The sequence below is a fragment of the Thermobia domestica genome, chromosome 2 (genome assembly GCF_964235325.1).
Source record: "Thermobia domestica chromosome 2, izTheDome1.hap1.1, whole genome shotgun sequence".
Lineage (NCBI taxonomy): Eukaryota > Metazoa > Arthropoda > Insecta > Zygentoma > Lepismatidae > Thermobia > Thermobia domestica.
Window position 1 is genome coordinate 101095979 of NC_137455.1, and position 13746 is coordinate 101109724.

A 13746-nucleotide genomic window follows, 5' to 3' on the forward strand; every position below is an offset into this window, starting at 1 on the left:
TCTCTGATGATCAAGGGCGCCGATCCTGGGGGACCGGGTCCCCCCAAAGCTCATGTGGACCCCCCTATTGTATATATGAATATACAATATTTGGCATAATTTGAATGCAATTTGTCTTAAAATCCTCATATATATACCTTCTGCATCTGAATCGGCCTCCTCCCCAAATTTACAGAGAAATCGGTGCCCTTGCTGATGATCATGGTATATTAATTGAAGTATGATCGCGTCCATGGTATTCTCTCATATAAATGTATTACCGATACTAATATAGAACAAACAGAGACAGTTGTGGTATCGTTCATTCCTGATGCGCTCTAATAAATTATTCGTGTAGTGAACGTTACGAAAATTTCAATTCCAGACTGTACTTGCTCAATGCTTGTCAGTTGACCATTTACATAATCTCCATTGAATTGTTTTGTATATCGCTTCTTGGTCGCGGACACGGTATATTGCAGACGTATTATTGCGGGAATTCATTGTCATCCTTCATAATAATCCCAACAGGATGCTGTTCATCTCTGATAATTTCTCTTGCATCCATCAAAGATGTTTTAGAACAAATAGTGTGAATGTGTATTTAATTATGCCCATCACGAGTGAGGCCATATGGGAAGAAAACCTACAGTTTAAAGTGGAATCTAAACCATTTCAGTGTGTCCAACAGCTCTGCTACAGGAAATTGAACCCGATACCTTCCGCACCAAAGGCACATGTGCTAGCTGCTCGACCGACCAGGTCTTGTAGCATTGGTGTGCGACGATGGATGTCTTGGAAACACATTACACAACTTTAAAAAAGACGGGTGGAGATTGGCTTAATCTTTCGGCATTTCGTGTTAAAAATTTGGTGTTCATGAGGTTTCGTCCCTATAACAGTTTCCTCTATTGTCGAAAAGTAAATAAATACCAGATAAGCGAAATACAAGTGGTTGGTTGATTTAGGATTTAACATCCTGTTCCAGTACCGGTACCAGGGTTATATGACACGTGAACCTTCAGCTTAACGTGGGAACCGAATCACATGAGTTTCTACCGAGAATCAAACCTGCGTCTACCACGCCAAATGCACGTATATGAAGCATATAACCACGAGAGACTTCTGTGTAGTATTCGAGCACTTCTAAATTTTACATCTTAAATTCTAGTAATCTTACATAGGTAAAGACATCTGAGTGAAAATATTTTGTGACCAGTTGGCAGAACTTCCTTACTGACATACGCTCATTTCATCCCTGACAAGAAACCACTACACAGAAGACATGGACCTTGGACTGAAGCTTCATCATAAATCAAAATGCCAAATATGACTCGGTGATTCGTGATAGTACTCAAGTTATGTATTTCCAGTTTAACGCGTCATGCTGATTCCGCCATGTAATATGACGAATTTGAGTACTTTATTGTAACGTATCTATATTTTGGTTTGTTAGGATTCTGAACCAGGGGCCGTGGTCATTGACACATTGGTCCTAAATTATCCTGAAATTCCCAGAATTATTTAAATGAACTTTGCCAAACGTTTCTGACTTCCATACGTCCCCGATTGCGATTTACGTTAAATAAGTTAATATTATATGTGTTAAGTAAACAAATATGTTATCATGTAGATTGTAGGCTTTTATACTCATTTTTATTTGCTTACTGATTAAATCTGAACTGTTTCTTGCCCAATCACTCTGAAATTTCAGTGTCGTATTTTGCACTATAATTCTTCTTTATGGACATTCCTGGTCTTGGCAACTTGCATTAACTAACTAGTGTATTTACCTATACATAACATTAAAACCTATTGATTAGATTTTTTAGTGCTGAACCTGGAAAAGGAAAAAAAAACACGTCCGGTGATTATGCAGTTTTTCAGAAAACGGATGAATTTTTTTTGCGGAAACAAGTGATTAAGCAATAATTGTTAAAATGAAGAAAAAATAAAAGGAAATTAAGGAAATCCAAAGAAATAACGTACAGGATGCTATCCACTACAAACTTATGTGTCCTGGTGTCGAATTATAAACCCTTTGCACCAAACGTGACCTCTGTTTCTCTGCTGCTCAAATCCATCCCTGAAATATATGTCTAGAAGTATAATTGAAGGGTACGGGGAAAAAACAAGGAATGTCCATGTATGTGCTTTTTCAGGTCCTTTGTCCTATCTGTTGGTGACTCTTGGCACTATTTGACTATCTATGCCATGCATGCGTAGATGTAGAAATGTTCATGTAAAAAGTGGCAAAAGATTTCATAATCCTATTCTTTGTACGCGGTTTTCAATATTAAAACGCCGTTATCTCGAAAATACAGTTTTGTGACATTCCTTGTTTTTTCCCCTTACCCTTCAATTAATACTAATTATAAATTAATTAAAATGTAGGGGAAATTATTATACAATATGTGCCTCTCGCTATCGGTATCGGACTGTCAGTTTAGTATGGCCTAAACAGTTTTGTGGTTACCGTAGTCTTCCAAAACACGACTGGCGTTACATCTTGTGAGAAACACGTGCAATCAACTCATAAATCAAAATATATGTTTGTTTGCGTGCTTGTTTCTGAAAAGCAACGAGGACGACAGCAAGTGGAACACCCTGTATGTGTATGCTAGCAAAGGGTTGATTACTACCAGTTTTCAGCGGGAAAACGAGAAGATAAATCGCTGTGTTTAGGTGATTTCCTCAATAAAGTACTGCCAACGGTTGCAGTGCATTGTATCTAAACACTTCTATTTATTTATTAAAGAAATGATGGAAGTAGTTAAAATATTTTGGGGCTGCAAAGTTATTTTAATGCTGCATTTGATTTTCTACTCTAATTTACATAAAAAGAGATGAAAGAACATTGCCCACCACAGCATAATGTGGAGGCCAATTGTCCCCAACCACAGACAGTTTCAGGAAGGTAGTTTCAGAAGGCTGAGCCTCCCTAGCCAATCCTTAGCTCCAGCTGACTCCATTGACTATTACTAGAGTTATTACGTTGTGTTTTTCTTGTAACTGTTTATTTCATGCAGTGTTTTCTACACTGGATATTTACTATGGTATATAAAAAAAACTAAGTAATCGTAATCGTATTTTTATTGATAGTCTTGGAATGCCCCACCCTTATAAGAACTTTCTGCCTGATAGGAATGTTGTTTATGAATTGAGACAAATGACCGCTTTATATGGCCTTTCTCCAAAGAACTCATTACAAACACGCCACACAAGTGCAGAGGACGAAGAGAAGGAAGTTTAGAGTAGAGCTATATAGCTTGAATGTTGCAGACTATAACCGATCATTTCTCGTCTAAATGAGAGACCGCGTTTTTACTGCGCGTTCACTCCCACAATATTGCAGAAGCAATATGACTTAAAACACGTGACTCTTAATGTGTGTGTGTGACTTGCGTACGTTCCGTTTGATAAGGCTTTTGCGTTCTCATTCCATGTTGAATGAACCGTCCATCAGTGTAATGTGTAGATTAAAAAGACATGTGGATAATTATGGGTAAGGTAGGATCAACTATTAATTTAAGAAATAAAAGTCCTGGCACTACAGCCATCTAAGGGCTATGATCAGTCAACGTATATTCAACTGAGTAATATTTGATCATTGTGTCGATTCCCTAATGCCAATCCCTAGTATAATTTCCTCTCTACATTAAAGTTCGTTACTAGGTTACTCTTGAGACGAGAAAAAATTCTCGTCTCAATTCTCGGAAAGGTTTTCGTCTCGTCTCGTCTCGTTTCCTAAATAGCTTTACAAAAATTTTTCTTGATTTTTTTTAATTCTCGTTAAGTTCTCAGAACTTCCGCTTCACGACAGATCCACGAAGGATATGATAGGAAAGATATAATAACATTTAAACCATATTTATTATTGGAGTGTATTATGTATTAACTCGCGTATCTTTAAACGTTGATAAATTCTCTTAGTTGTGTTCGTACGATTACTTTAGCAATTTGATAATTTGAATCGTGTAACACAATTTACTTATAAGATAGTTCATGAACTTTATGACCTTTGTAGAACTTTATAACATATAGTTCATAAACACAGAATCTACATTTTAGTATCCTGCGGGACATTATGCACTCCCTCTATATTTAACATCTTATCTTTAGAAGGAAAATTTCGGGTTGTATAGCTAAAATGAAGAGATTTTGTGCTCTTTCTAGCTGTCTGATGTCTCCGAATATGATGATGGTGTTTTAAAAATAAGTTTAAATTAAAGCCCCTCAAATTAACTCTTGTACTCTGATTTCGACCTTTCTGATCTAAAGAATTGTATTTTCCCCTTTTTTATATGCGGTATATATAAAGCGAGCCATATACAGTTTCACCTTCCATCTAACTTAACAATTAGAATTATGCATACGAGACGAGGCAGAATTCTCTTGACGAGATTTGAAACGAGTCAGAGCTCCTTCAATAGAAACAAATACATGTTTTGAGACGAGACATCACTTTCACGGCTCATTTTCGAGACGAGACAACCTCAACAATTGTCTCTTGCACACATTCTTACCAGCGACGTATAGGAGAAGTCGAAATATCTGTTTTCCATGTCCCACTATCACCACTTCTGACTTATTCTTCAACAAAAAATTGATCAAATCCCCGAATGTCGAAAAATATCTCCATATTTTGATTCTAAATATTAACCTTCGCATCTACACGGATGAACCGTAGTGGCACCATGTTAAATATTTAAGAATCATAATGGAAATAACTTTTATTTATCATATTTAAAAAAAAAATACAAATTTGTTGAAAATGTATTACTAGTGTGCATAATATCATGAAAATACGCAGTGAGATAGCTATACGTGGATGAAACATATAAATAAATAGACCTTCAAGAAATGTTCAGTCCAGTTCAAAGAAAAGCATGACCACTCACCTCTTTCGGTGAAGCTCTGCACTCTTATCTATAATTGGAGTGAAATCAGACGAATATCGATTTTCCTTGTCCGGTAGATTATATCCGGTAGATCCAAAATATTACAACTTGCTGCATATTGTTGCCCGAATATGACTTTCTAAAGCAAGATGCGTGGCCAAGATTTCTTGAACAAGAGTATACATCGAAATCAGCAAGTACACATTATTCAGTCACTTTTATCCTTCGCCTTTCTAGGTTGCGAAGCTGTTAGATAATAGGAGTTACATCCGCTCCAGTTTCAAATATCTATATTTTCTTAGTGTTCTGTCCACCTATATACACGTGTAAATATATAGATAGTTAGAATTTTTCTTATGAACACATTTTAATATATCTAACAGTTTTTCCCTTTTGTTTTTAAAATAATATTATAATTTAGCTCAAAACCTATACCTTCTGTAAAATGCTATACCTTCTTTTATGTAACATTCATATCTTCGTCATTAACATAAGCAATACGAAAAACGAATAAAAAAACGTTTAGATACCATTGAAATGTAAATATGCAAAATAAATAAATAAAAATAACTGAGTGAAAGGGAAAACCAATAAATAAATCCCGTGTTTAAACGGTGTTTCGTGATGGAACCATTGTTGTGCCGAGGGAAAGTTAATGCACATTTTAATGCACGAAATATAATCATCATAGATATTGTGACATTATTGGCAGGTAACTTGCTGCAACTGAGAAGCTTCCATATTCAACAGTATTCCGCTAACGTCTTTGTCTTTACGTACGATTTCTCTGTTTTGATATCGTCCATCAATTGTAGTCTCCTTCGGCCTCTCTCTTTCTTTTTCTACCACCATACCTTCTAGTACGTCCTTCATGATACATTTCCTTACTAGTCAACGTCCCATCCAGTTTCTCTTTCTCTATATCTAAAATTGTTCTTTTCTCCCCCACCATTTGTAACACTCTCGTTCGTTTTCCACTCGACCCAACTAATTCTTCCCATTCTTCTCCACATCCATGTTTCGAAAGCTTCCAGTTGTTTTTCATCATTTTTGTGTAATGTCCAAGTTTCTTACTCATACAGCACAATTCTTCACACGAAGCATTTTACACCATATAATGCACACTTTATAGAAAAGTTTCTTATTAGGATCACACTTACAGACTTTATAAAATGGTAATGGGGCCACGATGGCTCAGTGGTAGAGCGTTCACCTCTGGTGCATGGGCTCCATGGTTCGATCCCAGCTCCCTCCAAGTGAACTTTGTGGTGGACAAACACTGTGTGCGTGGGTTTTCTCGGGGTTTTTCCCGTTTTCTCCCAGTTTCTTTCTTTTAATTCATTTCTCATCATTGCCGTCTCCTTTAGCCTTGCCATCATAACCGTCGGACGTAAAACTCAAAGATTTCATTTCATTTATAAGATGGTAATGTTAGTATGTTAGTAGATCAGTCCGTTACTCCAGTAGATAACTCTTGAACGAAAAGAAATTTTTGAATTGTTTTTGCAATAGACAGCTAGAGCCATTACCTAGACGAAGATTGTTAATGGAGTCAATCCGTTGACATCTTCATGGCAAACGGTGATTAATGGTGGCTGTCCATATCTCATTCTTAAAGGTGCATTTTGTGTAACGCTAATATGCAACCCTCAAAACAATTAGCAGTGACGGGTTGCATAAACGTTTAGGCGAAAATATATAGATATTTTAAATCCTAACTATAAAGGCAAGCCCATTCCTTCATAAATATACGTTTCACAAGATTTTGTTTCTTGCTTTTTTGGCAGAGTATTCATATCCTTCAAAACGGTAAAACTGTCTTTTTCGTTGATAGGTCGACAGTTATAGTTCCCTTGGTAATATTTCGTTATGATAAAAGAAGTAAGTTTTCATCAGTATTTTTTAGAAGTTTTTTAGGTGTGCTATAGGATATTAAATTACACAGTTAGTATGCCAAAAACTGGAAAGGATTTTTAAAAACGCTGAAATATATAGTCGGTATAATACGGAAGGAGAGAACAATATTGGAGATTATTAACAAGAAGAAATAAATAACAAATAGAAACTGTTCGAGCTCAGAGGCATAATATATGTTGTAATGGAACAAAAAGGAGATAGGAGGCCAAGACTACAAGTAATGAACAACATTAAGGCGGATAATTTCTGCCAAGAAAAAGATACAGTTCGTCAAATTATGACTTGTTTTGTAAATTTCCATTTTTATATTACCCTTTAGAGTAAAGGAGACGGATAATTAATAAAAGTGAATAATTACTAAATTGTTGGTGGAATGAGAATTTCGGAGGAAACGAGATAACCCCAAGAAAATCCACAGATATGATGTTGTCCAGCACAAACTCGCGTTGGCGGGGATCGAACAAGGGACCTATCACACCAGAGCTGAACACTCTACCACTGAGCCACCATGCCCCTTAATGTTTTGTGTATCATTTCTTATATTTTTATGTGTGTGTGTATATATATTGTATTATTAACGGAATTATTTTTATTTTAAATTTTGATCTTGGATAAACATTTTAAAGTGTGGAAGAAATAAACTCATAAAATCTCTTATCTGAACACACTATGCTTGTAGTAGTTAGTCAAGTTTAAATATCTCTAGTTTATGTTAAGCAACTAATACAGGGGCAGACAACCAGATCATGTAAATGCCCATTCATACGTTTGAGATGTGTGAAAAAAAAAGGAAGCAACAGGTTTCATGACTCGTGGGGAGTGAAAGAAAGGATAATGTATTAGGGAAGTACTGTGTTCTGGTTTTATTATTGTTGTTCGACAGAGAAGGATCTTTAAGTGTACTATTTGCACTTTCAATGTTTTATAAACATTGGCTTACTATTTGATGTAGTGTTATTTAGCATACTGTTGATTCATGTATATTGCGCGGAGCTATGTTTCTTTCCGTTGGTAAAATCTTCCTCTCCCTGCAGATTCTCTATGCTCACTTGTTTCCCGTCTAGTGATAGGTGTCGATGAATGAAAGACAAGTTCTCATTGGTTCAGAAATGCCGTCAGCCATTATTGCTTCTGCTGTGTGAGAGGGAGAACAGAGGAGCTGTGTCGAACCGGAGTTTTTCGAATGACTGACATATGCGGTGCGAACTGCGTGTCTTTACGGATGCTTATGGGACCGGCTGCTGTTTAGAACCAAGTTACACTCGCGCGGTAGTGTTTTGTTGTTCCAGGCGTGTGCTTACATGTGTTACTTGAAAGAACTTCTGCAGAATCACATGGAACAAGTTGTTTGCTTTAATAATTCACTGTCACCAAAATTAAGCGATAACATTAATTTGTTTTGAGTGGATATTTTATCGACACATATAGAACTCTAAACATAATCGTGGATTTTTGGTACTCCCAAAAAAATTCGTCGTCATAAAATTTTTGGCAGCAAAACATTTTGTGCATTATTGTTTGTCAACTTCATTGGTGCCATACGAATGTTTAGAATTGTGTATTACGACTTTATTACTACAACTGACAACCTGTCGTGCTTATTGTCTACTGGCGACAACAAACTGACACCTGTTTTCGGATTTCTTCTGTCAATTCAACTCAGTGGACAGGCGTGTGAGGTGCTTGGATGTTGACTTTGATGCCTTGTCTAGAGAATGCAATACGGACAAGCCCTATGGTTGACTTCGAGGACAGAATGTGGGGCCCACAGGTTCGTTACTATATTTTAAAAAAATTACATATATAAAGGGTTGATTATGACATGTTTATTTTATAAATAATTACTAACTGTTAGCGTTAGATTTTTCAACAAAGACCTCACACAAGATGATAGAATAAGTTGGCGTAGTAAGTGGCGTTTGATAATAATTCAGTTAGGAAAATGGTGTTTGCTACTTCTATTTAGTAATGCAAATGTTAATTCCATTCCGTTTTTAAGATAATATATTTTTCCGAAGGAAAATGTCCAAAGCTTTCAGTTGAAAGATATGTGATGTGCACGTTGATCCACCGCCGTTATTTCTGGCTTTTTAGACTTGAAGTTAGATAACTCTAATTGAGATATGTCAGTGCTGTAAAATGCACCCACTGGAGATCGAAATCTGGACCACCCACAACAAACCGATGCACGTTAAATACTCTTCCAGTGATTTATCCTACACTGTCTACAGCATCTTCCTAAATTTCTATTACACCCTCGTTCCGAACTTTCGGATGAACTATTATTGATTTGCTGACATGTACTAAATAATAATAATAATACCAAACTTATGTCATCAATAATAATACTGAACAATTTTCTCATGTCGTCAGTAAGTATAAGAAGTTATGGACAAATAATTAAATCGTCACAAATATAAGTGACAATTTAGGAATTGCATTCTGTAAATCAATAAAATTATTTGCTCTCTGACAATAGGATGAAATTTAAAGAGCAGTTGTTCACTGTGAATGCTACTTAATTGAATAAATATCCAAGATCCATCTTTCTTAGCAAATGATGGGAAACTTTAACACACATCCAAAAGTATTTGGTAACATCATTACAAATTATAATTTTAAAATTTTATTATATTGTCGTTACCAGTAGATTCAAGAGGTCCTTCGTTGTTAACAGAAAACAAAAACATATTGTTACCTTGATATGAGCTTTCGAGATTGCAGTGTTTATTATTATTAAACTATATATATATATATATATATATATATATATATATATATATATATATATATATATATATATATATATATATATATATATATAATGTAATGTTAAAATGGTTAATAAGCCCCTACATTCCTGTCTACCTAATGTATTTTTCTGATAACATCGAAGAAGTATACTCGTATTATAAAGTATAATAAAAATAAGAACAGTTTCTTTTGTTACCTGTTATTTTCTAAGGTAATTATAAGAATTATTTCGAAAAACCTAGCAGTAACTTCTAAAAGGCCCAATTATAGGTAGTGCTAAATTAGTTGAATCTGATCAAAACCGCCCATAGATTTCATGGCCACTGAGACAAATTTGCTGTCAGGTTTCCTCAAAAACTTTTATGGAATTCTCCAACGGTCGTCGGCACTGTTGCAAAGTCAGTCTTTATGAAAATAGCTAAAATTCAACTTCAAAAATCATCACATTCCTGCATGATTAATGGATTGAACTTTTTCCTTGCCACCAAAGGGTGTTTACGAAGTCAATCTTTTTTTTTAATCTTAATTTTACATATTTTAATCTCTATAAAAGTTATGATTATTTTATCGGTTACGAAAATTTCAAACTTGGAAAAATCAGTTGAATAAATATAAATTTAAAATAATATTTTTTTCACGGTCCCTCCGATATTTGTCGGGAATGCCCTTCTTATGCACATCCTTGGTGTGATACTGTCTTATTATCGTTAATGTTATCCACAAGTCTATAAAATTCGTGTCACGTCTTGATTATCGTCTCGGAAACGAGATGAGATTAGAAACATTATAATTCTCGGGACGGGAATCAACATAATACGAGAAAATGCACAAGTCTCGTGGACAACTCTAGTTCATTCAAGTCTTACATCTCAAACATTGTTTTAGTATTATATTTATTGATGATAGAAAAACTACACATCGATAAAGTGATTGTACGAACACTTAAGAGCATTTATCAACGTTTAAAAGTACGCAACTCATTATACAATATACTCCCAATAATAAATATGGTTAACATGTTGTTATATCACTTCCTTCGAGGACCTCTCGTGACGTGGAAGGATTGTAATAACTTCTAGATGACATTAAAAAGAAAATCAGGTCTTAAATTTTGTACATAAATTTATAAAATGAAACGAGAAGACTATTCTTTGTCTCATCACGTAGGCAACAGTAATTATCCGTCAATAAGCTTAATTCTGCCATCACCGCCGCAAATTCAGAAGCATACGGTTCTCCGTCACCCACTTAACCACTTCGTCTTCCCGTAGCAGGTATCCGTTTTTATATCTGCTCCACCAATTGTTTTACTCCCCTTCCTAGGTTTTTTTTTTTGTTTTTTTTTTCACTGTGCTTGCTCACACGTGCCTCGGAATAGGCATAACTTTCCAAACAATCTCCTAATCAGTTTTCTTCTTTCTTTTTTAATTACCTCCAATATTGCTCTTTCCTCTTCCCTAGTCCTAGCATTTTTCATCATTGACTTTCCTTTCAGCCCACCTGATTTTCTCAGTGCTTCTCTACACCTATATTTCGGAAAACCCTAGTCCTTTTTAATCGGTTTCACGTTATCTTTCCGGTTCGTAGAATAGATTTGATTTGATTTCAGTTTAGCGTCCCGTTCAGCAGCGAGGCAATATGAGACGTGGACCTACTGATTAACGTGAAATCCGAACCACATGAGCTCCCGCCGGGAATCGAACCCAGGTCTCCCACGCCAAAGGCGCGTACGGTTCGTAGAATAGAGTATCACATAGAAAACATAAATAGATTTTACTCTTTATTCAAAGACGCCCATCTTGCCATTTAAATCTCACGCATTTTCATACTATCTAGAGCTGTGAAATTTTGTACCCGTTGATTGCACAGTATTTTCACTTAATTTTCGCTGTAATTCATTTTACTGTAAAAAAAATAATAATAATTCCTTCGAATTAATTATCGATCGTCTCTTATACAATTCATACCCTCACATAAGTTTGGTTAGTTGCACACGAGTATGCGTTCTGTTAATTTCATATTAATTAGTTTGAGTATTTACATTTTATATCCTTCTGCAAAAAAAAAAAAAAAAAAAATGCTTTTTATTTAACGTCCCGTTTAGCAGCGAGGCTATATGAGACGTGGACCTACTGATTAACGTGGAATCCGAACCACATGAGCTCCCGCCGGGAATCGAACCCGGGTCTCCCACGCCAAAGGCACCACGCCTATGCTAACCGCTTAGCCACGAATGAGCTCTTGTTGTATGTCTTCTAACATGTTGTTAGAAAATACATTAAGTAAGCTCACACATTGAAATCAAGTAGTGTTTTCAAGTTTAAGGAGAAATGAAAAGGAAATTAAATCTTTCAGTTTAATATCGCACTATTAAGCCCGTTAGGCTAAGGGAGAACATGATTAAAGCAAGTGAATGATGTTGGAAGAATTGGTGGAATGAAAATGTGCGAGGAAATGGGAGTACCCGTAGAAAACCCATAAACACAATATCCACCACAAGCTTACTTGGCCGGGGATCGAACCAGGGACCCCAATCACCAGAGATGAGCGCTTTACCACTGAGCCACCATGCCCCCCTCCAATTCAAGTTAAAGGAAGTTAAGAGTAAAGAGTTGATTACAGGATATTAAATAAAGAGCAAATTGAGAAAATAGTAACCATGCAAAACTTTTTAAAATAATGCTTATTTTCGTTCTGTCGCTACTGTTTGATTGTATACAATTGAAACAGTCGTTGCAAAAAAAAAAAAAAAAAAAAAAAAAGCCATATGTCCATCTCCACCACATTTTCATTTTAGTGCGAAGTCGAAACGTACACAAAGAAAATGCGCATTCGCTCTGAAAAGACCAATTGTCTGGTCACAATATGTTACATATCCTTCCTATTGCTTCAATATGATCGATGCCATTGTACACGTCGAGTCCAAAGTTTTTTTTTTTCTCCTCAGCAATTTACTTTGGTGGATATATGGACTTTTCAAATTACTGATTCAATTGAGTTTTCCAAATGCTTGTAGTTCTGGAACAATTTCCAACTTAAAAATTCGTCAGAAAACTCAAGATATAGTCTGCATTTTATTTCCTTTTTCCGTTTCTTCGCAGAATGTAGTTTGCGAACCGTAGGTTAAGACCAAACTTTAAATGCTATTCTTTTATTTAGGAAAAAAATGGAAAACTACATAAGCAGTTGAGTTGAGTTGATTTTGAGTTTAACGTCCCGTTCAGCAGCGAGGCTATATGAGACGTGGACCTACTGATTAACGTGGAATCCGAACCACATGAAACTACATAAGCAATACAGCATGTTTATTTGTTATTAAATTATTTTCCCCTTTTCATGGGGGCACGATGACTTAATGGTAGAATGATGATTTTACTTACAAAAGGTTCAATGCCTTATAAGTTTCTGATTTATAGGGTTGCGCACTAGAAGAGACCTCACGTTCATGTCACAATACTTTTACGAGACGAGACACTTCAACTGCTCGTCTCGTAGGTGACCCTAGTGGTTTACAACATTAGGTCTGTAGAGCGTTCTCAGTATATTTATTTCACCAATTCTTTGCATTGGTGGAATCTCATCATCATTCACTTGCATGGGTAATCTGTCAACAAGGTAAAGTGGTACAGAGTTGAATGTCAAATCAAGGATTTTAGGAAATTCCATTTCTCCAAATATGAATTAATAGACTACTGGTATGTCCAATGGTTTCCAGTTAAGACACACAAACACACACACACACAACAAGCAAGGGTGGGTTCAATGATATTTGATGTTTCATTTGGATGCTATCCAAGGTCCAAGATGCACCCGTTTTGTGAAACATGTGTATAATCGCCCTTAGGTTAACAAGCAAAACAGATTTTTAGATGCTAACACCACATTGTTCGTCCGTCATGCGTTTGTTTCTTCTAATTAAAAAGAAACAGTAGGGTTTATTTTTCTCTCTCATTCTCCATTGTTTATTATGTTTACATTGGTTGTGTTGTTAAGTGATAAAAACAGCCGATTCCGTTTTCACAGTTTGCTGATGTTATTTTCGAAAAAAAAAACTAAAGAATACTGGTTTTCGTGAAGTCATTATTTGAAAATATCAGTTTTCAAATAGTTTAAACTATCAGTTTTTAAATAGTTTATTTTGTCCAGAGGGAAAAGTTATTATTTTCGTTCAAATAATGTAGTTGTTATGTACGTG

The 13746-nt window shown here is 35.6% G+C and overlaps 1 protein-coding gene across 7 annotated transcripts in view; it reads left to right on the forward strand.

Annotated features, from left to right (window-relative positions):
- eya (eya transcriptional coactivator and phosphatase 2) overlaps window positions 1-13746 on the forward strand; it is a 702296-nt gene that overhangs the window by 481327 nt on the left and 207223 nt on the right. Inside the window, exon 1 of one of the 7 annotated variants that reach the window (XM_081744344.1) lies at window positions 7975-8568. The exons of the other annotated variants lie outside the window; for them this stretch is intronic. Within the exon in view, the coding sequence (XP_081600470.1) occupies window positions 8485-8568 (84 nt within the window). The 5' untranslated portion in view covers window positions 7975-8484. Of the gene's footprint in view, window positions 1-7974; window positions 8569-13746 lie in introns of those variants that run through there. 7 annotated transcript variants of the gene reach the window in all.